Source organism: Myotis yumanensis, unplaced genomic scaffold (genome assembly GCF_028538775.1).
Source record: "Myotis yumanensis isolate MYYU_CA2020_CCGP unplaced genomic scaffold, mMyoYum1.0.hap1 SCAF_1, whole genome shotgun sequence".
In the NCBI taxonomy this organism is placed as follows: domain Eukaryota; kingdom Metazoa; phylum Chordata; class Mammalia; order Chiroptera; family Vespertilionidae; genus Myotis; species Myotis yumanensis.
This window is the reverse complement of record NW_027223752.1, coordinates 201867371-201893062: the sequence shown is the minus strand read 5'-3', so window position 1 is coordinate 201893062 and position 25692 is coordinate 201867371. Positions and strand designations below refer to the sequence as shown.

At 36.9% G+C, this 25692-nt stretch overlaps 1 protein-coding gene across 24 annotated transcripts in view; it reads left to right on the top strand.

Moving 5' to 3' along the window:
- Positions 1-25692, top strand: part of ADGRL3 (adhesion G protein-coupled receptor L3) — a 764879-nt gene that overhangs the window by 638781 nt on the left and 100406 nt on the right. For 23 of the 24 annotated variants that reach the window (XM_070395881.1, XM_070395997.1, XM_070396008.1 and 20 more), the window contains 4 exons: positions 18375-18558; positions 19503-19625; positions 23116-23324; positions 24006-24182. In XM_070395881.1, coding sequence (XP_070251982.1) covers positions 18375-18558; positions 19503-19625; positions 23116-23324; positions 24006-24182 — 693 coding nt within the window. The remainder of the gene's footprint in view (positions 1-18374; positions 18559-19502; positions 19626-23115; positions 23325-24005; positions 24183-25692) is intronic. The other variant, XM_070395909.1, reaches the window with a different exon arrangement.

The following is a 25692-nucleotide window of genomic DNA, read 5'->3' as shown; positions in this document are numbered from 1 at the left end:
TCTGAAAATAGGAAGAAAGCCAGTGTCCTGAAGCAATTGGTTGAAGGAGAATACAAGGATAGGAAAACTATGGAAAGGAGTCAAGATTCTGAATGCCGTTAAAGAACTTTAACTAGGGAAATGACATATTTTTGCAAGATTACTTTGGTTGCAAGCTTAGTTTTCCTCTGATATCCACTCTTACAGCGTCAGCTATCACCTTCATGTCGGTGATGCTCAAAAAAACATTAACCAGCTTCTTTACATATTTAGAAATTCTTCTGTTAATCCATTCTCCCTACTGCTGAATAATGTTTTAAAAATGCAAGTCTGATCATGACTTAACCCCCACTCAAAGACTCTCTGTTACTCTCTTTTTCCCTTAAGAAAACATTTCCTTTTTTGGACTGTAGAGTTTGAGAGTTTGACTCTTTTTGGTTGATTTCCACACTTTTAACCATTGCCTCCCACATCCTTGGATTCTATACTCCCAAACCACGTAAGTACTGGCAGTTCAGATTAAGTAATATCTGTTGCTTAAATTACTTCTAGATTTTTTTTCTCCTTTCTGATCCTTTAATCTCAGTAATTTTGAGTTAATCTGTCATCACCCACTTTATATGTCAGTTACTCTAAGGAAGCACTCTTAGTCCCAGTTAGTCTGGATAAATGCCCTCTTATGTGAACTTACAACACCCTCAGTTTTCCTCTTATTATAGCAATTATCAAACTATTTTAATATATCTTCACTTTTCTATCTCTGAGCTCCTTGGGAAGGAACAGTGCTACTTTTATTTCTATATCCTCAAAACCTTTTAAATTGTACTTAGCAATACAAAGTGACTTCTAAACATTTACCATTTACCAGGCTTGCATTCTCATTGCCTACTGGTATGTCCATTGCAGTAGAAATCCTCAAAACACGTCTACACTCACTATTGCCAATCCCTCTCCCATTTTCCCTTAAATTCACCTCACCAGTATTTTGCCCCCACCACTTTACTGCAACTGCACTTGTTGAGGTCATTAATGACATCATGCTGCTACACTCAGGAGTCGGTTGTCAATCCATTTTATTGACCAGTCAGAAGCATCTGACAGTAGTTTACCCCCTCTTCCTTGATACAACTCATTCTCTTGATTTTCCTTCTATTTTGATGCTTTTTTCCAGCCTCCTCTGCTGGTTCCTTCTCTGCTCCCAAACGCTTAAGGTTGGAGTGCCCTCTAGCTCAATGGTTAACCCTCTTGTTATCCCTTTGTACAGTCACTCCCTTGGTGATCTCACCACCTGTTTGCCTGTGACCCACACATTTTATCTCTAGAACGGACCACTCTCCTGAACTCCTAAATTAATTTTCAAGCTAACTTCTCAACATCTTTGTGTTATTGTCTAATAGGCACCCCAAACATTCCATGGCCATAGCTGAATTTCTAATCTCCACCCGCAAAGTAGTTTTACATGCAGTCTTCACCTACTCAGTTAATGTGGGTCATCCCACCCTCGTTTATTTTTGTTTGATCCAAAGGTGGCCTCCTTTGGATGTGGAGCATGCAGAGCATGTGCTCACTTGGCAACTTTTATTCAACTGTTCAATCTGATTGGAATAGCTGCTCCACATATCTGCATGGCTAACTCCCTCAACAACTTTGTCTTTTCTGAACTGTTATCTTTTCATTGAGGTTCACCTGGATTATCTTACATGAAATCATGGGCCACCTTCTCCCCAACCCTTCCCCTGACTCTAGATCTCTCTATCACGCCTTCTTAAATTTTATTTTACATGGTACTTAGCTTCTATCTATCATCTCTTTATCTATCTATCTATCTATCTATCTATCTATCTATCTATCTATCATCTCTCTCTCTCTCTATTTATCATCTAGCTGTCTATCTAGCTAGCTAGCTATCATCTGTCTATTTTTTAATTTCCTTGACAGAATGTTTAGTTTTAAGATTTATTTTTCTCAGCTTTGTTTAAATTGTATCCTAAGTGTTTAAAACAATGTTGACACATATTCCAAAAAAAATAAAAACACCAAAAAGACATATTAAATGAAAAAATGTTCTACTTCATAGTAAAGATACATAACACTGAATGATTAGTCTTCAAAAGAAACTTTTCTGTGGTTTTTCTCTTTTTTTTACAATCATTCTACCAGTTACCCAGAAAAAAATCTGATGTTATTATTATTTAAAGAAGAAGGGCTTTTGGGATGCTTTTATGTTTGAATTCATTTGGAAACTGATGGAAACACTTTTCCTGTGACTTCTGTAATACTATGCTGTTGTTCTAGCTACTTTTTCTTCATCTCAGTTGTCAACCATTCTTTCTGCATTTTCTCTCCTATTGTTAGCATTTCTGGGTCATCAATTCTTCTCCCTGTACTCAGTTTATCTGGAAAATGTCAGACATATCAATGGCTTTAATAAGCTTACATAAATTTATGATGCCTAAAGCTCAATGTCAGATATTTGAGTAACCTGAAGGCAGAAGAGGTTAAGAACATTACCCCAAAATATGCTACTTTGGCACATTGATTATTTTGAGATAAAGTCCATTGAGAAACAGTAGATATTTTCCCTCTTTCTGTCTAAAAGCAGATCATAAAATTTCCCACGTACCAGCAAGAAAAGAACATTCTTATCACCAGAGACAGGCAGTCAAAGCCAAAATGGATCTTTGAAAACAAACATACTAAAATAACTCTTATCTTCCATTTGATTCCCCTATGTATTTTCTAGTCACTTTCCCACAATTTACTGCTGCTAGAAGCTTAAACCTTTTTTATTTATCTTGCCACTTCACAATCTGTCATTCTTTGTTTTAAAAAGTATATAAGCTATCAGTCCAACCCGATTCTTCAGATCTTCATTTTTCCTGTGAAGGTTCCTGTGTGTACATAAAAAATTAAATAAAATGTTTGTGCTTTTCTCCTGTTAATGTATCAGATGTCAGCTTAATTCTCAGGCCCAGTCACAGAACATAACAAGGAAAAGGTCAGGTTTTTTCCTCCCCGACAAGGCTTATCTAGGCCTTTGTAATCTGCATCCTTCAAGTCCTTTGCATTCAAAATAGGCACTCTGAATTCATCATGTTCAGCACCCTCTTCCCCCACATGCACTTATACTGTCTACCTTTTAATGAATGGAAATTTGCTCATCTTCCTTTATTCGCATTTTAAGTGTCACCTTATTGCCTATTTCCAAATTCTGGGCACCATACTTTTTTATTGCTCTCCCCAACTGACTTTAATTAATCAACAAATCATTTTAAATATCTTTGGAATATCAAATTTCTCCATCTGCAGAGCCAGAATGCATGGGTTTTAACCCTGGCTCTGCCTTATGTTGGCTAATTACCCTTTAGCAAATTACTTCTCTGAGTCTCAATTTTCTCACTGCAAGATGAGGATAATAATCATATCTACCTCATTGAGTTATTGTCAAAATTAAAGGAATTGATGCATAGAAAACATTCAGATGAGAGTCTGGAACACACTCAATAAAAATTAGCCATTATAGCATATCACTTCCCTACTTTTAATTTTCAGTGACTTGTTACCTTTAAGAATTGCAAGTATCTTACTTAACATGGCTTGAAAGCCTCTTTGAAAATTAGCTTTCACTCACTAATCTAGCCATTGAACCCTTTGCACTCTTTGCTCTTCCATAAGGAATTGTTTTCAATTCCTCTGAGGTGCCTATTGTCTCTCACTGCTGTACCTATAAGCACATGATCTACCCCTTGCTTGTCTAGGTAATGTGGAATTTAAGCTTGGAATTATACTTCATGAGCTTTCCAAGAGAGAGCTTGAACCCTGTGTTTCCACTATTATAATGCCTGGCATGCTGTATCTTAATTATTTGTGTAATTGTCTGGCCTCTCTATATTGTCATCATTTTGAGGGAGAAAGAATGTATCTATCTTTCAGCATTCCAATTGAAAACACTTTGTTAATATTTGTTGAATGAATGTTGAATTAGCAAGAGGTTTGAATCAAGTTTATAGCTCCATTTAATTCCTGTAACACAATATAGATTTATTTGGCAGCATTCAACCAATTTAAATCTACATGAGATTTATAAAATAAACCAATTACAGCTTGCTGAAAATAATACATTTTTAAACAACAAGAGGTCTCTTGAAGAGACAGAGTGTTTTCTGTGAAATTTTACTTTTATCTTGTTCCACTGTTAAAGGTTCTTCTTATCATGTTAAGGTCAGTTGTATCTAATTTTAATTAAGACTTGAAAATGCCAATACTTCGCTGTAATATAAAAGGGAGTTCAGAGATTAGTAGTTTTTAGATGCTTAATAATGTTAAATGACAATGATTATAAAAGGAACCTTAGGTTTATTGATCAGATGTGTAAATATCAGTCACTCAACTTGACTTCTAATAAAAAACCTGCAAGTTCAAAACTGTTTTAAAGACTCTTCCAACACTTGACCTTTAAAAATTTTATTTGAATCAATATCTAAACATGAGTACACTGTGCCTATTCAGTAATGATTTTAAACGTGTGCTCTATTTTATTTTATCCTCAACAGATAAACTTCATATCAAGAATTAAAAAAATGAAGAATAAAAGAAAAGTTGTTTTTACTTTTTCAAATTATAACTAAATATAAACTATATATAAATATAGTCAGAAAATAGGAGATGAGAGCAGAGGACACCTGAAAACTTATTTTTCTTTTTCTACATATACTGAGATTTTTATCATGAAGAAAAATATTTAATAGCACTGTATATAAAATATATAGTAAAACTAAAAACAATGTTCAGCAAAATGATTTCAGTTTATATTGTTAAAGAAATATTGTGTTCTGGAGAATACATCAAAAAACAAAGATGTGGAAATAAAGAGTAAAATAAAATTTCTAGGCAGTGTTCAAAAGAATGCTAGCAATCTATTATTTAAATTTACCTACTCATACGAAATCATTGCTCTTTACTTTCTAATAGGCTGCCTAATAATACTTTGCATATTTATAAAATTTTGTTCTGTTTTAACACATAAGAATGTTAAAAAATGAACTTATATAGAATTTATTTCCCAATTTGTTATTTTTCTTGGCTTCATAAATCAGCTCTCCAATCATTCTTTGATATGTTTTTAGAGGAAATTTTGCTTTAAAAGAGCTGTAAACATATAACTACTTTACATAAAAATTTTTAATGATGCCGAAACCGGCTTGGCTCAGTGGATAGAGCATCGGCCTGCGGACTGAAAGGTCCCGGGTTCGATTCCGGTCAAGGGCATGTACCTGGGTTGCGGGCACATCCCCAGTGGGAGGTGTGCAGGAGGCAGCTGATCGATGTTTCTGACTATCTCTCTTCCTTCCTCTCTGTGAAAAACTAATAAAAATATATTTCAAAAAAAAAAGAAATTTTAGAGATCATATATTAAAAAAAAAAAAAAAATTTTAATGACAGTACATTTTCTATGGTAACGCCCCAAATTCTATCATACCGAAGTTCTTCAAAGATCTGGCTTCTCCCTACCATTTTTCCTACCATATTCACACGCTTTCTGTGAACCATACATTTTCCTTTTCCGAAACCCTACTCAGGTTCTATCCTTTTTTTAAATCATCAACTTGCTTTTTATATCCTTTAGCCTCAAATTTCCTCATCATAATCAAGGCAAGTTTATTCATCTCTTAGGGTCTAACTCAACACCTCTGGGATCTTTTCTTCATCCTCTTCAGCAAGAATTTCTCTTTTGTTCCATTTGCAGTAAGTTTAGAGCTCTATTTTGTCCTGATCTGTGGCCCTTCGGCAAACTGAGAGTACACTGTACGTTTTCCATCTCTTTTCACCAAAGGGTGAATTCCCTAGTTCTTTGCATAGCATACATATCTTACATATTTAATAAAACCTCATTGAATTATATTGAAAGTGAGCTTTGATACACTTAACATTTTGGAATATGTTGTTATGCAGAGTGGTCCACATTAACTACAGTAATGTGTGGTTCTGCTTTTCTCCTTGAACTCTGGTTGTCTCCTTAATTCCCTCTAATTAGCTTGCTATCTTCCCATACCGTGGTGGTGTATCTGAGCACTTTAGTCTTTCAGAAGACTTCTTAGGAGACCTGGCAAAAAGTTCCAGATCTAGAAGAGGATGCTTTCAATTTTCCTATTGTATATAAGGCCTTTAATGATTTTTTTTTTTTTTTTTTTATTTTCCTCTTAAAGTATTACAAAGGGTATTACATAAGTATCCTTTTTCCCCCCCCCCCCGCCCTTGACAAACCACTACCCTCCCTTACCCCCCAGTGTCTTATGTCCATTAGTTATGCTTATATGCATGCATACAAGTCCTTCGGTTGATCTCTTACTCCCCTCCCTCCTGCCCCCCAACTCTCTCTGGCCTTCCCACTGCAGTTTGACAATCAGTTTGAGGCAGCTCTGCCTCTGTATCTATTATTGTTCAAAAGTTTGTAATGGTCTTTATTATCCATGAATGAGTGAGATCATGTGGTATTTTTCCTTCATTGACTGGCTTGTTTCACTTAGCATAATGCTCTCCAGTTCCATCCATGATGTTGCAAATGGTAGGAGTTCCTTCTTTTTAACAGCAGCATAGTATTCCATCGTGTAGATGTACCACAGTTTTCTAATCCATTCATCTACTGATGGGCACTTAGGCTGTTTCCAGATCTTAGCTATGGTGAATTGTGCTGCTATGAACATCTGGGTGCATATATCCTTTCTGATAGGTGTTTCTGGTTTCTTGGGATATATTCCTAGTAGTGGGATCACAGGGTCAAATGGGAGTTCCATTTCCAATTTTTTGAGGAACCTCCATACTGCCTTCCATAGTGGCTGCACCAGTCTGCATTCCCACCAGCAGTGCACAAGTGTTCCTTTTTCTCCACATCCTCTCCAGCACTTGTCGTTTGTTGATTTGTTGATGATGGCCATTCTGACAGGTGTGAGATGGTACCTCATTGTTGTTTTGATTTGCATCTCTCGGATGATTAGTGACTTTGAGCATGTTTTCATATGTCTCTTGGCTTTCTGAATGTCCTCTTTTGAAAGGTGTCTATTTAGATCCTTTGCCCATTTTTTGATTGGATTGTTTATCTTCTTTTTGTTAAGTTGTAAGAGTTCCCTATAAATTTTGGAGATTAAGCCCTTATCCGATATGACGTTGGCAAATATGTTTTCCCACGAGGTGGGTTTTCTTGTTGTTTTGTTGATGGTTTCTTTTGCTGTGCAGAAGCTTTTTATTTTGATGTAGTCCCATTTGTTCAGTTTCTCTTTAGTTTCAACTGCCCTAGGAGCTGTATCAGTGAAGAAATTGTTTTGGCATATGTCTGAGATTTTGTTGCCTTTGTATTCTTCTAGAATTTTTATGGTTTCCTGTCGTACATTTAAGTCCTTTATCCATTTTGAGTTTATTCTTGTGTATGGCGTAAGTTGGTGGTCTAGTTTCATTTTCTTGCATATGTCTGTCCAATTTTCCCAACACCATTTATTGAAGAGACTATCTTGGCTCCATTGTATGTTCATGCCTCCTTTGTCAAAAATTAATTGAGCATATTGGTTCGGGCTAATTTCTGGACTCTCTATTCTATTCCACTGATCTATATGTCTGTTCTTGTGCCAGTACCAGGCAGTTTTGAGAACAGTGGCTTTGTAATACAGCTTGATATCTGGCATTGAGATCCCACCTACTTTGTTCTTTCTCAGGATCGTTGCAGCTATTCGGGGTCTTTTTTTATTCCAGATGAATTTTTGGAGAGTTCGTTCTAGATCTTTGAAGAAGGCCATTGGTATTTTAATGGGAAGTGCGTTGAATGTATAGATTGCTTTGGGTAGTATGGACATTTTAATGATGTTGATTCTACCAATCCAAGAACATGGTATGTTCTTCCATCTGTTTATGTCTTCCTCTATCTCTTTTTTCAACGTCCTGTAGTTTTCTGAGTAGAGGTCTTTAACCTCTTTAGTTAAGTTTATTCCTAGGTATCTTAATTTTTTTGGTGCGATGGTAAATGGGATTGTTTTTCTGATCTCCCTTTCTGAAAGTTCACTGTTGGTGTATAGAAATGCCTCAGATTTCTTGGGGTTAATTTTGTATCCTGCTACATTGCCAAATTCATGTATTAAGTCTAGTAGCTTTTTGATGGAGTCTCTAGGGTTTTGTATGTATAATATCATGTCATCTGCAAATAAGGACAGTTTTACTTCCTCTTTTCCAATTTGGATGCCTTTTATTCCTTCTTCTTGCCTAATTGCAATGGCTAATACTTCCAGTACTATGTTGAACAGGAGTGGTGAGAGTGGGCATCCCTGTCTTGTTCCTGTTCTTAGGGGAAATGGTGTTAGTTTTTGTCCATTGAGTATGATGTTGGCAGTGGGCCTGTCATATATGGCTTTTATTATGTTGAGGTATGATCCTTCTATTCCCACCTTTCTGAGAGTTTTTATCAAAAATGGGTGTTGGATTTTGTCGAATGCTTTTTCTGCATCAATTGATATGACCATGTGGTTTTTTTCTTTCAATTTGTTTATGTGATGTATCACATTTATTGATTTACGGATGTTGTACCATCCTTGCATCTCTGGGATGAATCCTACTTGGTCATGGTGTATGATCCTTCTGATGTACTGCTGGATCCGATTTGCTAAGATTTTGTTGAGGATTTTGGCATCTATGTTCATGAGGGATATTGGCCTGTAATTCTCTTTCATTGTGATGTCTTTACCTGGTTTTGGTATTAGGGTGATGCTGGCTTCATAGAATGAGCTTGGAAGCGTTCCTTCCTCTTGAATTTTTTGTAGTAGTCTGAGGAGGGTAGGTTTTAGTTCTTCCTTGAATGTTTGGTAGAACTCCCCTGTGAAGCCGTCTGGCCCTGGGCTTTTGTTTGCTGGAAGCTTTCTGATGACTGCTTCAATTTCTTCCATAGTTATTGGCCTATTGAGGTTTTTAGATTTTTCCTGATTGAGTTTTGGAATGTTGTATTTTTCTAGGAATTTGTCCATTTCCTCCAGGTTGTCCAGTTTGTTGGAGTAGAGTTGCTCGTAGTATTGTTTAACAATCATTTGTATTTCTGTGGGGTCTGTTGTTATTTCGCCTCTATCATTTCTGATTTGGTTTATTTGGGACCTCTCTCTTTGCTTCTTGGTGAGCCTGGCTAGGGGTTTGTCAATCTTGTTTATCCTTTCAAAGAACCAGCTCTTGGATTCATTGATTTTCTGTATTGTTTTTTTGGTCTCTATTTCATTGATTTCTGCTCTAATCTTTATTATCTCCTTCCTTCTGCTCACTCTGGGGTGTTCTTGTTGCTCTCTTTCTAATTCTTTGAGTTGTAGAGTTAGATGATTGACTACCATTTTTTCTTGTTTTTTGAGATAGGCCTGTAGAGCTATAAACTTCCCTCTCAGGACTGCTTTCATTGTGTCCCAGAGGTTTTGGATTGTTGTGTTTTCATTGTCATTAGTGTCCAGGATGTTTTTAATTTCTTCTTTGATGTCATCGGTAACCCAATCAATATTTAATAACATGCTATTCAGCTTCCAAGTGTTTGAGTATTTTGGGTTGTTTTTATTGTAGTTTATTTCTAACATTATGCCATCGTGGTCTGTGAAGAAGCTTTTTATGATTTCAATCTTCTTGAATTTGTGGAGACTTTGCTTGTGACCCAATATGTGGTCTATTTTTGAATATGTCCCATGAGCACCTGAGAGGAATGTATATTCCGCAGCTGTGGGGTGAAGTGTTCTGAAGATGTCAATTAAGTCCATCTGATCTAGTGAGTCATTTAGGATTGCTGTTTCTTTGCTGAGTTTTTGTCTAGCGGATTTATCCAGTGATGTCAGTGGTGTATTAAAGTCCCCTACTATGATTGTATTGTTGTCGATCTCTCCCCTGATATCTTCCAGAAGTTTTCTTATGTATGTGGGTGCTCCTGCATTGGGTGCATATATGTTTACCAGGGTTATATCTTCTTGTTGTATTGATCCCTTTAGTATTATGAAGTGGCCTTCCTTATCTCTGGTTATGGCCTTCACTTTGAGATGTACTTTGTCAGATATAAGTATTGCTACCCCAGCTTTCTTTTCCTTTCCATTTGCGTGAAAGATATTTTTCCATCCCTTCACTTTCAGTCTGTGTGAGTCCCTTCTAATGAGGTGGGTCTCTTGTAGACAGCAGATGTATGGGTCATGTTTTTTTATCCATTCAGCCACTCGATGTCTTTTGGTTGGAGCATTTAGTCCATTTACATTTAAAGTTATTATTGAAAGGTATTTGTTTGTAGCCATTTCTTTTTGTGTGTGTGTGTGTGGCTGTTTTCTTTCTGAGCTTGATATTTCTTCTTTTTACACCAGTCCCTTTAGCATTTCTTGCATGGCTGGCTTGGTGGTGATAAACTCCCTTAGCCCTTTTTTGTCTGTGAAGCTTCTTATTTCCCCTTCAATTTTGAATGATAGCCTTGCTGGATAGAGTATTCTTGGATTCAGTCCTTTGCTTTGCATCACTTTGTAGATTTCCGTCCATTCTTTTCTGGCCTGATGTGTTTCTGTTGAGAAATCATTTGATAATCTAATGGGAGATCCCTTGTATGTTACTTTCCGTCTCTCTCTTGCAGCCTGTAAGATTCTCTCTTTATCCTGAACATTTGCCATGGTAATTATGATGTGTCTTGGTGTGGGTCTTTTCGGGTTCACCTTGTTTGGGACTCTCTGGGCTTGTGTGACTTTTTTCTTCCCCACCTCAGGGAAGTTTTCTGATATTATTTCTTCAAATAGGTTTTCTAATCCATGTTCATCTTTCTGTTGTTCTGGCACCCCTATTATTCGTATGTTGTTTCGTTTCATGTTGTCCCAAAGCTCCCTTAGGCTCTCCTCCTGTCTTTTAATTTTTTTCTCCATTTGCCGTACAGTTTGAGTGTGTTTTGCTTCCTTGTCTTCTAATTCACTAATTCGGTCCTCCGCTTCTCCCAGTCTACTGTTGATACTTTCAATGGAGTTTTTTATTGAAGCTATGTCACTCTTCATTTCTTCTTGGGACTTACTTAAGTTGTTGATTTTTTCATCTGTTTCTTCTAGCTTCTTGCATAAGTAGTTGAGTTTTTCATCTGTTTCTTCTTGCTTCTTGAACATGTGGTGCATGTACTCTAGGAACCTTATTCTGAATTCTTTTTCCGTCATGTTGCATATCTCTGTCTCACTTAGCTGCTTTTCTGGCGAGTCCTCCTTTTCTTTCCTTTGGGGGTTTCTTTGCCTACCCATGTTTGATCTCGCTGACATATGTAGATGTTGAGGTGTTCAGTGGCTGCTCCCTGGGTGGCAGGGGCTCCTTGGGTTGTGGTTGCTGCTCAGACGGTTGCGGTAGCAGCTGCTTTCCAGTTGGCAGCAGCTCCTCTGGTGGGTGTTGTTCACAGCTGTGTTGGCTCTTCTGGCTGGTGGGGGGAGGCTTCACGTACAGTTGCTGTTCCACAGACAGAGGGTGTGGTGATCAGGAGGCTGTGGTGATCAGGAGGCTGCGGTGATCAGGGGGCTGCTGTTGCTTGGATCTGCTGCGTTGATTTAAAGGCACAAAATACAACAGAGCAAGGCACAACGTACCAGGCACTGAACACAAGTATATTCACAATATTAATAACTCCAAATAAAGGTGACCACCCGAATTAAGAGAATTAGGGGATAAGGGAGAAAGAAGAGAAGAAGATAAAAGAGAGAACAGAAAAGAAAAATAAGAAAAAAACAAACAAAAAAGGAGTGCAAAAATAGAATTGGGAAAAAAGAGGGGGGAAAAAAAGAGAGCGAAAAAAGAGAATGAAGTAGAAGTGGGGAAGAGACTCCCCATATGAGGAGCAAACTCCAATAGAACTGCCACTAATCTCAACAAATTCCAGCAACAGATCCCTGGAGATGAATGCAAACTACAAACCACCAATAATATCCAGAGGGGTAAGGGAAAACAGAAGCACAAAAATAGCTGGGGTGGGGGGGGGGGGAGGGAAGGGAAAAACCAGCAGAAAAAAAAAAGAAAAAGAAAAAGAAAAAGAAAAACAACCTCACAACCAGTCCTAAAAAAGAAGAAAAAACACAAAACAAAACAAACAAACAAATTAAAAAAAAAAAAAAAAAAAAAAAAAGCCCAATATATTCAACAATCAAGAAAACAATAGAAAGATAAGAGAGAAAAAAAAATGGTTGGAAAGTGAAGAAGGATAAAGAATAGGTGTATAAGGATTTAGAGCAGTAGATTGGAAATAGGATATATAAGTAGGGTGGAATTAGACAGGGGGTAAAAAGAGGGAATTGGGAAAGTCTGGAGCAGGAATAGGGTAAGAGAAACAGGACACCAAAAGGGGAAAAGTAAGGAAGAGGGTTTTAGCAAAGAGGTGGAATTGAGATAGGGAAAATTAATGCTAAAGGAACGATGAAAATAGAATGGAGAACACTAATCCCAAAAGAAAATAAAGAGAAAATAAAATGGCACTTTAAAAAATGGTAAAATGGTAGGAGTAATAATACTGGTTAAAAATAAAAATGTGGTAATTGAAAGGGTAAAATCAGGTGATGGAAAAAGAAGAAAAAGAGAAAAAAAAATTGGTTTCTTAGTAAAAAGGTGAAAAAATTAAAAAGAAAAAGAAAAAGAAAAAATTTGCAGTAGTGATGGTCTTTCGGTTCTTCTACTCTTCAGCCTGGTTCGCCTTGGTCCTGCCAGGTATTTAGGAGAGTGTTGCCTGCATTACACTGTTCCTCCGTGTTGTAAATCACAGTCCTGATTTTAAAGCAGGCCGTATTTGTGATCCAGTCTGCCTTAATTTGTATTCCCCTAAGAGTCAGTTTGTGGCTCAACCTCTGGGTGGCAGTGTTTTTGGGTTGGCCTCTGAGGCTATACAGCTTCTCTATCCTTTTTTAATCCTTACCCTGCTCTGTGTTGTTGGTGGGACTGAAAATCCCTCTATAGGCCAGACCCTGGTAACTCCCAGGGACTAATCAGCTTGTTTTAGTCCTTTATCTCATACAGGGTGGAATCTGGGTGTGGCTGTGCTCCTTGCCTGGGGGGCTGGGGGGAGGAATTCCACCCTCTGGAGGAATGGCTGCCCCAGTCCTGGGCCCAGGGGGGTCTCAGCACTCAATTCGCTGCCACCTCCTCCGGCTCCCCCTCTTTCCTCAGCCTCTCCCCAGATTCCCCTCGTCTGCACCTTCACCCTCTCTTCAGCACAGGTGAGTGTCTGTATCCGAACTGTCCTATGAGCAGGGTTCAGTGAAAACAAAGAAACAGACAAACGCCGGCCGGCCGCGGAAACACTCCTCTTACCGGTCTGGGAAACGCTCCTCTTACCAGCACTGCATGGTCTGGGAAACGCTCCTCTCTTATGGGCACTGCACGGTCTGATCAGTTCCTCAGGATGCCCCCTTTAGTCTCAGTTCTCCGCAATCACAAAATCCAAATCTCAAATCTCCTGGCGCCAGCAAACCCGCGGAACTCCTTACCCTGGTCAGGGTCTGTGTCTGTCCCAAGAGACGCGGCTGTCTGCCATGCGGTCTCCCTCCGACCCTCTGGGCTCAGGTCTGGCAAACTTTCCTGCCCAGATCCCTGGTTTTTAACCTTTCCAGGGGAGGTCTGCCCTTCCAGGCTGCAAGCCGTCTCACCAGCTGAGTAAATTTGCCAATTCGGGGTGGGTGTTATTAGTTTCAGCTGCTTACTCCGTTTGCTCCGGGACAAGACCTGGGACGCGTCTGCCTATATCGCCGCCATCTTGCTTCCTCCCAGGCCTTTAATGATTTGATAGTCAATGTAGGTTATCTGTTTAGTGGGCATTTATTGAAAATCCAAAATATCTCCAGGCACTAAAATTTCCCCAGGGAAAACACAAATGAACAAGATCTCTTCCCTGTGAACATTATGGTCTAGTCCCGTGGTCGGCAAACTGTGGCTCGTGAGCCACATGCGGCTCTTTGGCCCCTGAGTGTGGCTCTTCCTAAGCCTTAGGAGTACCCTAATTAAGTTAATAACAATGTACCTTCCTATATAGTTTAAGTTTAAAAAATTTGACTCTCAAATTTCAATCGTTGTACTGTTGATATTTGGCTCTGTTGACTAATGAGTTTGCTGACCACTGGTAGTCAAAAGCCAGACTTTTCTTGAAGGACAGATCTAAAATAGTCATTTGATAAATAAATATATGGCACTTGCCCTAACCGATTTGGCTCAGTGGTCCCAGGTTCAATTCCGGTCAAGGGCATGTACCTTGGTTGTGGGCACATCCTCAGTAGGGAGTGTGCAGGAGTCAGCTGATCGATGTTTCTCTCTCATCAATGTTTCTAACTCTCTATCCCTCTCCCCTCCTCTCTGTAAAAAATCAATAAAATATATTTTAAAAAATAAATATATGATATTTCAGGTAATAATACATGGTACAGAGAAAACAAACCAAGTGATAGATTTAATACTGGGGGGATTCTTTTTAGATGTACCGATAATGGAAGGCCTTATTGAGCAGTTGGTAACTTGAGCTAAAACCTGGATGAGCTTATGATTAAAAAGCTCGTCTTTAGAAAAATTCAACAGTGGTAAAGTTATCTATCTTTTCACAAGGCATTCATTTGATTTGGATCTTACGTTTGTTGGTTTTCAAGTGAAGGGCCAGGGATAGGTGAGTCCCCAGGTGATCCTGCGTTCCTCGTGTGAGATGTACTGCTCTCCTGGGTAGGAAGTGACATTGATGTTTCTCACCATAGATCCTTGTATGTATTTTTGCAAAGGCCTCCCAGCCTATTTCACAAGCACATGCTCTTTGAATAATGACAACAGTTGTTTTGGGGAAGATATTTAGCTAGTTTTCTCCCCAAATGTTTCACAATAGTTATAACAAATAACTAAATCCTCCCCCTTTTGAAATATGTACAGTGAGGTTATATAGTTTACAATGATTTAACAAACATACAATTATATGAGTAAAACTAGTCAAATGATTTGCTTAAGATCTGAATAATTATAAGAGGTCCAATAATGTTGTGTAAAGCAAAAATATGCCCAGAAGGATATGGTGTGTCCATGATTTTGGTTTGAATTGAAGTGATTTTTGACACTTTCTAATTTATATTTGATTTTTAGAAACAGTCAAAAGTCACTTTAGAGTCTAGTCAATAAACTATATCATGAGAATAGTATAATAGTGGATGTCCCTATCTAGCCTCATATTGAAACATACTGAAACTAATTTTCTTGTATAGTTAACACTTCGTTGATTTGTCAAAAAACATAAATTTGTCCGAAGGCACACTGACTTTGGTGGCAGAAGTAGAATGCAAATTTCTAGCATCCATTTCCTATTTAGTTGCTGGTTATTTCTAAAAGATAATGAGCCCTGGCCCAGTAATTCAGTTGGTTAGAGCATTGTCCTAGTATGTCACGGTTGCGGGTTTGATTCCCCATAAGGGCACATACAAGAATCATCAATGAATGCATAAGTAAGTGGAGCAACAAATCGATGTTTCTCTCTCTCTCTCTCTCTCTCTCTCTCTCTCTTGCTTTCCTCGCTCTTTCTCTCTCTCCCTCTCTCTCTCTCTCTCTCTCTCTCTCTGTCTCTCCCCCCCTTCCTCTGTCTGTCTCTAAAAGCAATAAGTAAAAAAATATTTAAAGAGATAATAAAGTGAGTTAGTATTTAGTTTCTGGCAAGGACATTGTTAATTAAATTTACTTCTCAAAATTTTAGGTTATTTCAATCTGTAAGTGTCCAAACCATTAGGTGACTTTTTCCCTCAGATCAACACATTGAGAATATACATTTATTTAAGATAAATTCTGGACTGATCTTATTTTCTTCCAAATTTAGAATGTAAATTTTAGGTCAGAAAAATATAACAGCAAAGAGAAATCAGTGAGAGTTGTTAAACATTAAAATGATGTCCCAGTACCTCACTTTAAATTTCTTGAACATTTCCCATTCAACTTGGTTCTACATATAGTTAGACCAGCGGTTCTCAACCTGTGGGTCCCGACCCCTTTGGTGGTTAAACGACCCTTTCACAGGGGTTGCCTAAGACCATCATGCATATCAGATATTTACATTACGATTCATAGCAGTAGCAACATTACAGTTATGAAGAAGCAATGAAAATAATTTCATGGTTGGGTCACAACATGAGGAACTGTATTTAAAGGGCCAGAAGTTTGAGAACCTCTGAGTTAGACTCATTTCTTCATAACCAAATAAAATTAAAATTAACCTGTTTTTAAAGAGATGGTGTTCACCTTATAAAACCTATGTAAATGACTAGTTTGACAAAAATTTTTTTGATCAGAGATCATCATTTGTGGGCAAAAATTTATAAATGTGTAGGAAAACAAAATATAAATATCCTTTTACCATTGATGAGTTGTGACTATTTAATTGGCCTTCACAAAATTGGTAACCGGGACATGTCAGCAATCGTTGGAAAGCTTAAGCAAATTGTATTAATTATAATGTTATTAAGATTTACTTACTTGAGGGGTATAACTAGCAGAGAACAGGCTAGTTTGTTCAGGCCTTTTGAACACACATCACAAACTATTTAATACGTATGTTGCTATACCCTCCCATTCTCTGAGTTGATCAGAGTTGTTTCCTTTTCTTTAGTTTTTAATTAAAAAAATGAAAAGTAATAAAGGCCAGAGTAGAAATATTATTATCTTCAGAGAAATATTCCCTAGGGTGAGGTTAAAATGAATCAGTGTAGGATTATTGACTAATGTTAAAATGGCTGCTCCTGAAAGAACAGGCATAACTCCTGTTGCATGTGGGATTTTCAGAGCATTTCTAATTAATTCAGAGGATCATCCAATCCCAGAGAGAATACTTCCTTGCACTACAGAGTGGTGTTCTCTATTTGGCTTTAGAAAATACTGAACTTCTTTTTGTTTGTTTCTGTTCTATCTGGCACCACCTATCTGGCATATCCTGTTGGCGTTGGCGTTAGAGAACTTCCTGGAAAGCAGGTTATTTTGTTGTGATCTGGAGATACTTTTGTCTGGCTTCCAGGTCGGGTTTTAAACTCAGAACAAATGACAGAGCTAAGCACACTAGGTGAAAATTCCCCTTCCTTAGACTCATGAGAAAAAAAAAAATTTTTTTTTAATGATGCAAAGTACTCACGTAGGACTATTACATAAAAGTCTAGTGAAATAGATTTTTGGCCAGAACTTGGAATAGCTGGGAAGAATATCAAGAAAAGCAACTTTTATCAAAAGGCAAATGAGTTTTTGAAGCTGGTGTTAATTGGCAGCCAAGGTGTTTCATTATGAAGCTGAATGTTTAACAGTTGTTCCTTGGTTACTATGAAAACCCCAGCCAGCAGAACACACTGCAGTGTATGCAGTGTCTGTTTCTCCAATCTCTCCCAGCCCCTCTACGAACTTGTCAATAATGGGAGTCCTGTTTTAAAGCTCCTGTGTGCTGCCTAGAAAGTGCTTGTGTTGGCTGTTTATTCAACTTTTATTTCTGGAAAAGATGGGCATTTCATAATCAAAGGGTTCAGGGAGGATCACTTTCAAACTTCAGATGTTGTATTTTTCTATTTTGCAATCCTCTATGTTTGAATGAAACCTTAAGAAGATCTTACTGGGAGAACTGTTTTTTCTTTGTAACCTAGAGCATAAAGCTAACCACAGGAAATATACAAGTTATAACTACAGAGGTGATTCTTTTGGATAAAGCCATGTGAAATGTGGTGCTTTATCTCTATGTGTGAGTGTACCTACCGCTGCTTTTTTTAAGGAAAAACACCTGAGGGCCCTACGTAACAAGTTCCCACTGTTTATTCCCCTGCCCAACAGTAAACAGTGTGAAAGTTTCTCTCCACACATAACAGAGCCAAAGCCCCTGGGAGTATGTATACTTTGATATTTTCCCCATTCTGACATTTTACCAGCTGGCTAAGAAAAAAAATTGATTTGCTCAGTGAGGCCTCGACCTATAAGCAACACATTCTTTTATTGGCCTATCTATAGGCATCCTGTTAATTTCTGTTGTGTTCAGGATCTAGTTTTATGGTGATGTATAGAAAAAAATTGTTTTCTGTGGGTGATGTGATACAGGTGTTGGTTTAAATTACTTGCCAACAGTTCACCAGCCAAATAATTTAAAGTCTTCTTGAAGCCTTGCTGTTGATTCTAAGGAATAAGCATGGCTGTATCTGTTGTCCTTTCAAAGCAAAAGCAGGTTTTCCTCTTGCCTTGCAAAGTCTCAGCTCGGGTTTTTACAGAACAAAATAATGAACACTGCTGCTGCAGCATGTCACAGGGGAGGCTGGGACAATACTGACCTCGCGCACACCTCTGATCCTTGCTTGCCGGGCAACATGTACGCCTGGATTTCTGACAGCTCCGCGGGTTCACTGGAGACCTCTGTCATTGTGTTCATCCTCTTGTAGGCAATGGTCGAGACAGTTAACAACCTCCTTCAGCCACAAGCCTCGAACGCGTGGAGAGACCTGACGACAAGCGATCAACTCCGTGCAGCCACCATGTTGCTTGACACCGTGGAGGAAAGTGCTTTTGTGCTGGCTGATAACCTTTTGAAGACTGACATCGTCAGGGAGAACACAGACAATATTCGTAAGTGGCCTTTGTTGTACAGAAGGGCCAGAGACCCTTGGACAGCAGAAGAGGGAAAAGAAAAAAGTATCGGTGGTGGCCTAGATATTATGAATAGTACTCTGTTCTTTTTCTGTCATGAAAAGGATATCACCTGTCATTGGCTTAAAGGGCCCTCATAATCATGTATGTTATCCTCCTTTGGACATTCCAGTATTGGGTATATTAGCCTCGGATCACTTACAGTGAGGTTCATTTAATTTTTTTTGTTTTTAATGTATATTTGTTTGTGTGTGTGTGTATGTGTGTGTGTGTATATATATGTATATATATAATACTATTTAAAAATTTATCCTCCTAAGACAGGGCTTATGGGTTACTTTAGTCATAATAAGAGTGTCTTTGAATTACATACTGTAAAGAAATCATTCATTAAGTTAGGGGTTAAAATAATTTCTGATAACTGCGTTATTGGCTCATAGGAGTATAAATCTATTTTTATTGTGTATAGGGATGTAGCTGACAGTTTTATTTCAAAAGAATTGATAAAGCTGTTTCAAACTTATTAGATTTAAATATAGATCAATATTGATATAATACTGCAGCTCTAGATTATAAAGGTATTTATATCTAATTCATAAAATAAAGATAATATTTTAAAAATAAACTTTAAGTCAATGACAAAGTATAAGGATTTGAGCTGGAATTTTAATTCTTTTTTACTTTATAACTGATACATCTGAATTCTTATTTACCTGACATTCACTGTTTATTTGCTTTATTTTGAAAAAACCATATGATTGTAAAATCATACTTTCTAAATAAAAGATTGAACTACTATAAAGCATGACAAGTAGAACATTAATTCCAGTGTTTTGACTTCAGAACTATTTCAGCAATCTAGAAAACCACCTTAGCTTTGCAATATTTCTCAGTAAGCGCTGATATCTCTTTGCCATTGACAGAGTTGGAAGTTGCAAGGCTGAGCACAGAAGGAAACTTGGAAGACTTAAAATTTCCAGAAACCATGGGTCATGGAAGCACCATCCAGCTTTCTGCAAATACTTTAAAGCAAAATGGACGAAATGGTAGGTTAGAGTCTGTTTGTTAAGCTTGATAGAATTAAACTTATCGATGCATTGCTTCTTGGCTTGGAATTTTAAATGTGCTGTTCAAAACCTGATCTCCTTCTCATCTGCTGTCTGTCTCCTCTCATCACTGTACTCATTCTCCTGCTCTTCCTCCTCTTTCTGTCGCCTGCACCAACAATAGAGAAATTATATTTGTTCTACAAAATTCTCAGATTTGTAAAGTGTTTTGTTACTTTTCAGTATCAGTAAAATGTCAGAAAGTTGAATATGAGGGAAATTAATGAACAACAAATCCAGATAATTTTTTTTTCCTTGAAAGGACTAACTTACTAACTTGTCAGAATTAGTAATGAAAATTTTACTTGTGATTTTAAAATTACATGTTTTTTCCTTAGTCACTTATTTTGAGGGTGTGTCTATGTTTTTCTTTCACAAAAATTTCCTGTGTGGAGGTGCTTTTGGGGAATGGAACTGGTAAAAGAGGTCAGTGTAGTAAACAGGGATAAGTTCACTGAATAATTTTAATTTGATTAAAATTAAGTAATCTCATAAAGAAAGTATATATCAAGCCTCCCTAATATTAATGTAAAAATTTATTTTTGTCCAAGGAAGTGAGAACCTTTAACCCAGTGGTTCTCAACCTTCCTAATGCCGCGACCCTTTAATACAGTTCCTCATGTTGTGGTGACCCCCAACCATAAAATTATTTTCTTTGCTACTTCATAACTGTAATTTTGCTACTGTTATGAATCGTAATGTAAATATCTGATATGCAGGATGTATTTTCATTGTTACAAATTGAACATAATTAAAGCATAGTGATTAATCACAAAAACAATATGTAATTATATATGTGTTTTCCAATGGTCTTAGGTGACCCCTGTGAAAGGGTCGTTCGACCCCCAAAGGGATCGCGACCCACACGTTGAGAACCGCTGCTTTAACCTGTTAGTGATCGTAAGATAACTTCAAGTCGTAGTGACTAACTCAAAGCTAAGGTTTCAGATTGAAGGGTGAATAGATTTTTGTTTTGTTTTTTAAATAGCATATTAAATAATTTCAAGAAAAACAAATTATGTTTGTTCTCAGCCGAACAAAATTTTTTTGTAAGTGTTGGCAATCTTATAAGACTGAAGTTATAAATCTTTATTATGTTGCTAATTTGACAATGTGAAATTTGAGGCAGCAATAAGATCTCATATAAAACAAAATCAGATTCCTGTATTAGCTTCCTAACTGGTTTCCCTCCTTAACTCTTGCTCCCAAACATAAATTCTGTTGACAGAGGTTCTTCCCCAAACATAAATCTTGCCAGTTGTATTTAGAATGACATCAAATGACTTAACCAATGCTATCACATGTTATTACCTGGTCCACTTCCTTCCTGCCTCATGTGTTCCACTTCACACCTGTCTTTAGCATGCACTCTGTGATCCAGACAGTCTGGTCTCAATTCTTTATTTTTATTGAGATATAATTGACATATAACATTATACTAGTTTCAGGTATACAACATAATGATTTGATATTTGCATATATTGCAAAATGAACAGTATAGTAAATCTTGTTAACATCTATCAACACACAGTTACAATTTGTGGTGTGTGTTTTTTTGAGAACTTTTAAAATTTACTCTTAGCAACTTCCAAAATAGGCAAGACAGTGTTATTAACCACAGTCACTGCACTGTACCTTTTGCTCCCCTTTACCCACCCTTCTATTCTCTTCCCCACCACCCATCTCTGGGAACCACCCTTCAGTTCTATGAGTTGTTTTTATCCTAAGATTTTGCATGTAAGTGAGGTCAGACAGTATTCCTTCTCTGTTTGACTTATTCCACTTAGCATAGTGCTCTCAAGATTCAGCCAAGTTGTCATAAATTACAATATTTCCTTTTCTTAAAAATGTTAGTAGTCAGGGCAGAATCTGACTCTTGGACCAATATGAGTTCATAATAGAAGACTTGACTTCTTTTAGGAAAGGAAATATGGAAAAAAGTTAAAAGATGGTTACTTTTACAGAGGATTGTCATAGGGAAAACATAAGGTGGAAGGATGTATGGAAACAGTGACCTTAATAGAACATAATTGAGTTTGAAAAAACAGATAAAAATTTTGAATCTTTGTATTTATGTTTTATTGCAATTGAGATATAATTTACATGTAATATAATTCACATAACCGTAAGTGTTTAGCTAGATGAATTTGACAGTTGTACTTATCCTCTGAAATATAAGATACGAATCTCTTCTATTACCCAGAAAATTCCCTGGTGCTTCTTTCTGTTCTGCTCACCCCCTGACCCACCTGATGAAACTACTTTCTTTTCATTACTGTTTGTATAGACAACCGTTGCCTGTTCTGAGCTTTTATGTAACTGAGTCATACACTGTGGAGTCTTTCCTGTCGGTATTCTCTCACTCAGTATTTTTGGGATTCCGTCATGATGCTCCATGTGTCAGTAGTTTGTTCTTTATTGATGCGTAGTATATTCCATTAGGTTCATATACTATAATTTATTCTCATTTTGATAGGTTTTTAGTTGTTTCCAGTTTGGTGCTATTATAAATAAAGATGCTATCAACATTCTTATACATGTTTGTTTGTTTGTTTTATGAATTTATGTTTTCACTTATCTAGGAAGGGTAGATATGTATTTATAAAAAATCCTGCCAAATGTTTGTCTAAATAGTTGAACGACTTTATACTTCTTCCAGCCGTGTGCAGCACACAAGAGTTCCAATTGTTCCCCATCCTTATCCACATTAGTGTGGGCAGTCTTTTTTCATTTTAGAGATGCTAGTAGCTATGAAATGTTATCTTGATGTGATTTTAATTACTTTCCTCATTAATAATGATGTTGATTATTTTTCATGTTGCTTAGCCTATCATATATTATTTTTTTCTAAAGTTTTTGTTTATATTTTGCCATTTTAGTGTGGCATTTATTCTTTTGCTGTTGATTAGCAGACATGCTTTATGTATTCATGAGTCATACTTTTTTTTTCTAGTCTGTGGTTTGCCTATTCAGTTTCTTAATGCTATATTTTGATAGACATAAAATTTCAATTTTGACAAAATCAATTTACCATTTTTCCCTTATGATTAGTGTTTTTGGGTTCCTAACCAAGTCATGTCTGCCTTCCCCAAGATTACAAAGATATTCTATATTTTGTTCTGAAAGTTTTATGTTCTACTTTTTTTGTTTATGTATGTGATCCATCTTGAATAATCTTTGAGTATGGAGTGAGATAGGGATTGAGGTTCATTTCTTTTAATACTTATATGCAGTTCTTTCAGCATCTTTTGATTTTCCTCTCCCAATGAATGACTTGGCACTTTGGTTAAAATGAATTCTTAAGTTGTTGTGAGTATATATTATACAGATTTGATTACAATCTAATTAGAACTATCTAATTTAAGTAGAACATACAGAAAGTAATCAGAGTTTCTCCCCAATTTATAATTCACATTTGCATTTATTTTAGGAGAGATCAGAGTGGCCTTTGTTTTATATAACAACTTGGGTCCTTATTTGTCCACGGAGAATGCCAGCATGAAGTTGGGAACAGAAGCTATGTCCACCAATCATTCGGTTATTGTCAATTCGCCCGTCATTACAGCAGCAATAAACAAAGAATTCAGTAATAAGGTTTATTTGGCTGATCCTGTCGTATTCACTGTTAAACATATTAAGGTGAGAAAATGGCTTCTTAAGTTTAGTTGTCCACAAATATAAAACAAAAAGTGTATTAATTTTTTACATTTTTATTATTTGATATGTAGCAATTCAAAGCCTATTAAATGATAGTGGTAATTTTTTTCTGAAATAAGAAAGGAGAATATTTCTTGAATATGTAGATTGCTTATGATAAAATATTCATAGATAGATATATAAATGCTTCTCCATATTACAAAGAGCTAGCAATATATTCAGTTGAACTGGACATGGTTTCATATAGGATACTATAAGTAATTATATCTTTGTGTGTAGATAAATTTTGTTATACTACGATTGCATTATAAATTTAACAAAGATTTCTAAAAACCATTTGCCTTTTGGAAGTTGATTAGAGCAGTTATTTTTACTCTGCAGTGTACTTTACTTTGAAATCAATTGATGTGATTCTGAAATACTGGTACTAGTATTCCTTAAATATTAATATTTGGAAAAGTAAACTCATCCCTAGTCAGGGGGAATAGATAACAGCAAATTGCTTAGACTTGGTGAGTTCCGCTTCATAGGAAAACACTGGCAGACATCTCCACAAGAATTGTAATAGAGTATGAAGTTGTGTTGATGTAAAGAAAATGTCTACCTAATTTATGTGATCATAAAGTAGCTATTGGCTTTATTGATTTTATTTTTACCCTGTAGCAGTCCGAGGAAAATTTCAACCCCAACTGTTCATTTTGGAGCTATTCCAAGCGCACAATGACGGGTTATTGGTCAACTCAAGGCTGCCGGCTCCTGACAACAAATAAGACACATACGACATGCTCTTGTAACCACCTAACCAATTTTGCAGTACTGATGGCACATGTGGAAGTTAAGGTAAGAGACATACCATAAAATAAAAATGCTTACAATCAGGACTCTAACTGTAAAATGTCTTAACTCTACGGATCAGTCTCACTGCTCACTTTAGAGTTTTTCCACTTCCATAATGATTCTATTCAGGAACTCTCTGGTGTTCAACCCGTATCCTCCCAGATGATTCGAATAACTCTTCTTCTTCTTTTTTTCCATTAATGTAGTTCCTAAAATCAAAAATCAAAGTTTGCTTATAAAATTTCCCTTAGTCTCCCCTGCTTTTATATTGCATGAGTAAATGTCAGACCTCATGAACAGGGCAAGAGAGGACCCCAGGACCAAAAGCCAGTGTGGTGAGATTAGAAACTGGGATACAATATGTTAAAGACTAAGGAGCTATGTGTGGGTTTAAATTCTATTAGAATGACTCTTGGGAAGCAGCCATTAAGCACAATGCACAGTAATGCAAAGAGCTTAGCAATTCTAACACATGTGATGGGTTTTGTCCATTCAAGAAGACACCATCCTAAAGAAAAATCCATGTGATTGGTAGTTTCCAAAGTTGGGAACATCACTAACTTGCCTGCATTGATCTGTTCCAAGCACAGCTCTGGCTGTCATGGTGGGTGTGAAGAGGATTTAGATTTCAGGTATACTTAGGACATGAAAATACAAAGTGCTGATTAATGTGGTTACAGAGATTTATAGATGAGTTGCTAACAAGAAATTATATACTTGTGAATTCTCTTCTCATCTCCCTGGTGTCAATAAATATAGAGGAAGCATTGCTATCTACCATATTTTAAAAAGGGAAAACTAGCTACGGTTTATCTACCTGTTGTCATTGATCCGAATAGTTTCATCCAAAATTTTCTTTGACACTGTTGAATTTAAAGATGGTACAAGTATCCCAGAGGGAGACCAAATGCAAGCCCAGTTACACTTAAGAGTAAATTGCCTTAGCTGTGTCAGCACAGTTCAAGTTTTGGTCTTCAAACGACTGCAAGCACATTTTCTCAGGGCATCACAAATTGATCTAGCTTAGCAATTTGGCTGCACTACCAAATGTTAGATTTAAACGTGGAATGTGTTAGTATGGCTCTGGGATTCTATTTCTCAGCTTAGGGAATAAATTGAAACTCAGAAAAAAAAATGGATCGCATTTGAAACAACCACAAAATATCGTTTTGTTCAGTTCATTGCATGACAACATCTACCCAATCATCTATTATACAAGAATCCCTACTGTGACCATTATTATGTCAACAAGAGATATAATAAATGGAAATCAATATTTTCCTTTAGCCGTCAGCCACACAGTATGTATGTCCTGGATTTCTTTTATCACATACTCTAAGTCAGTTTCATTTTGATTTCGCTACTTGATTTTGACATTTGAAAAGCAGAATGCAAGCAGACCAGTTATACGCAGAAGTCCAAAAAGTTACACACTCACCAAACCTTCATTAGACTAATGTCTAAAACAAACCACTAATTTACTCCCCAGAGTGACAAATACTGTAGCCAAATT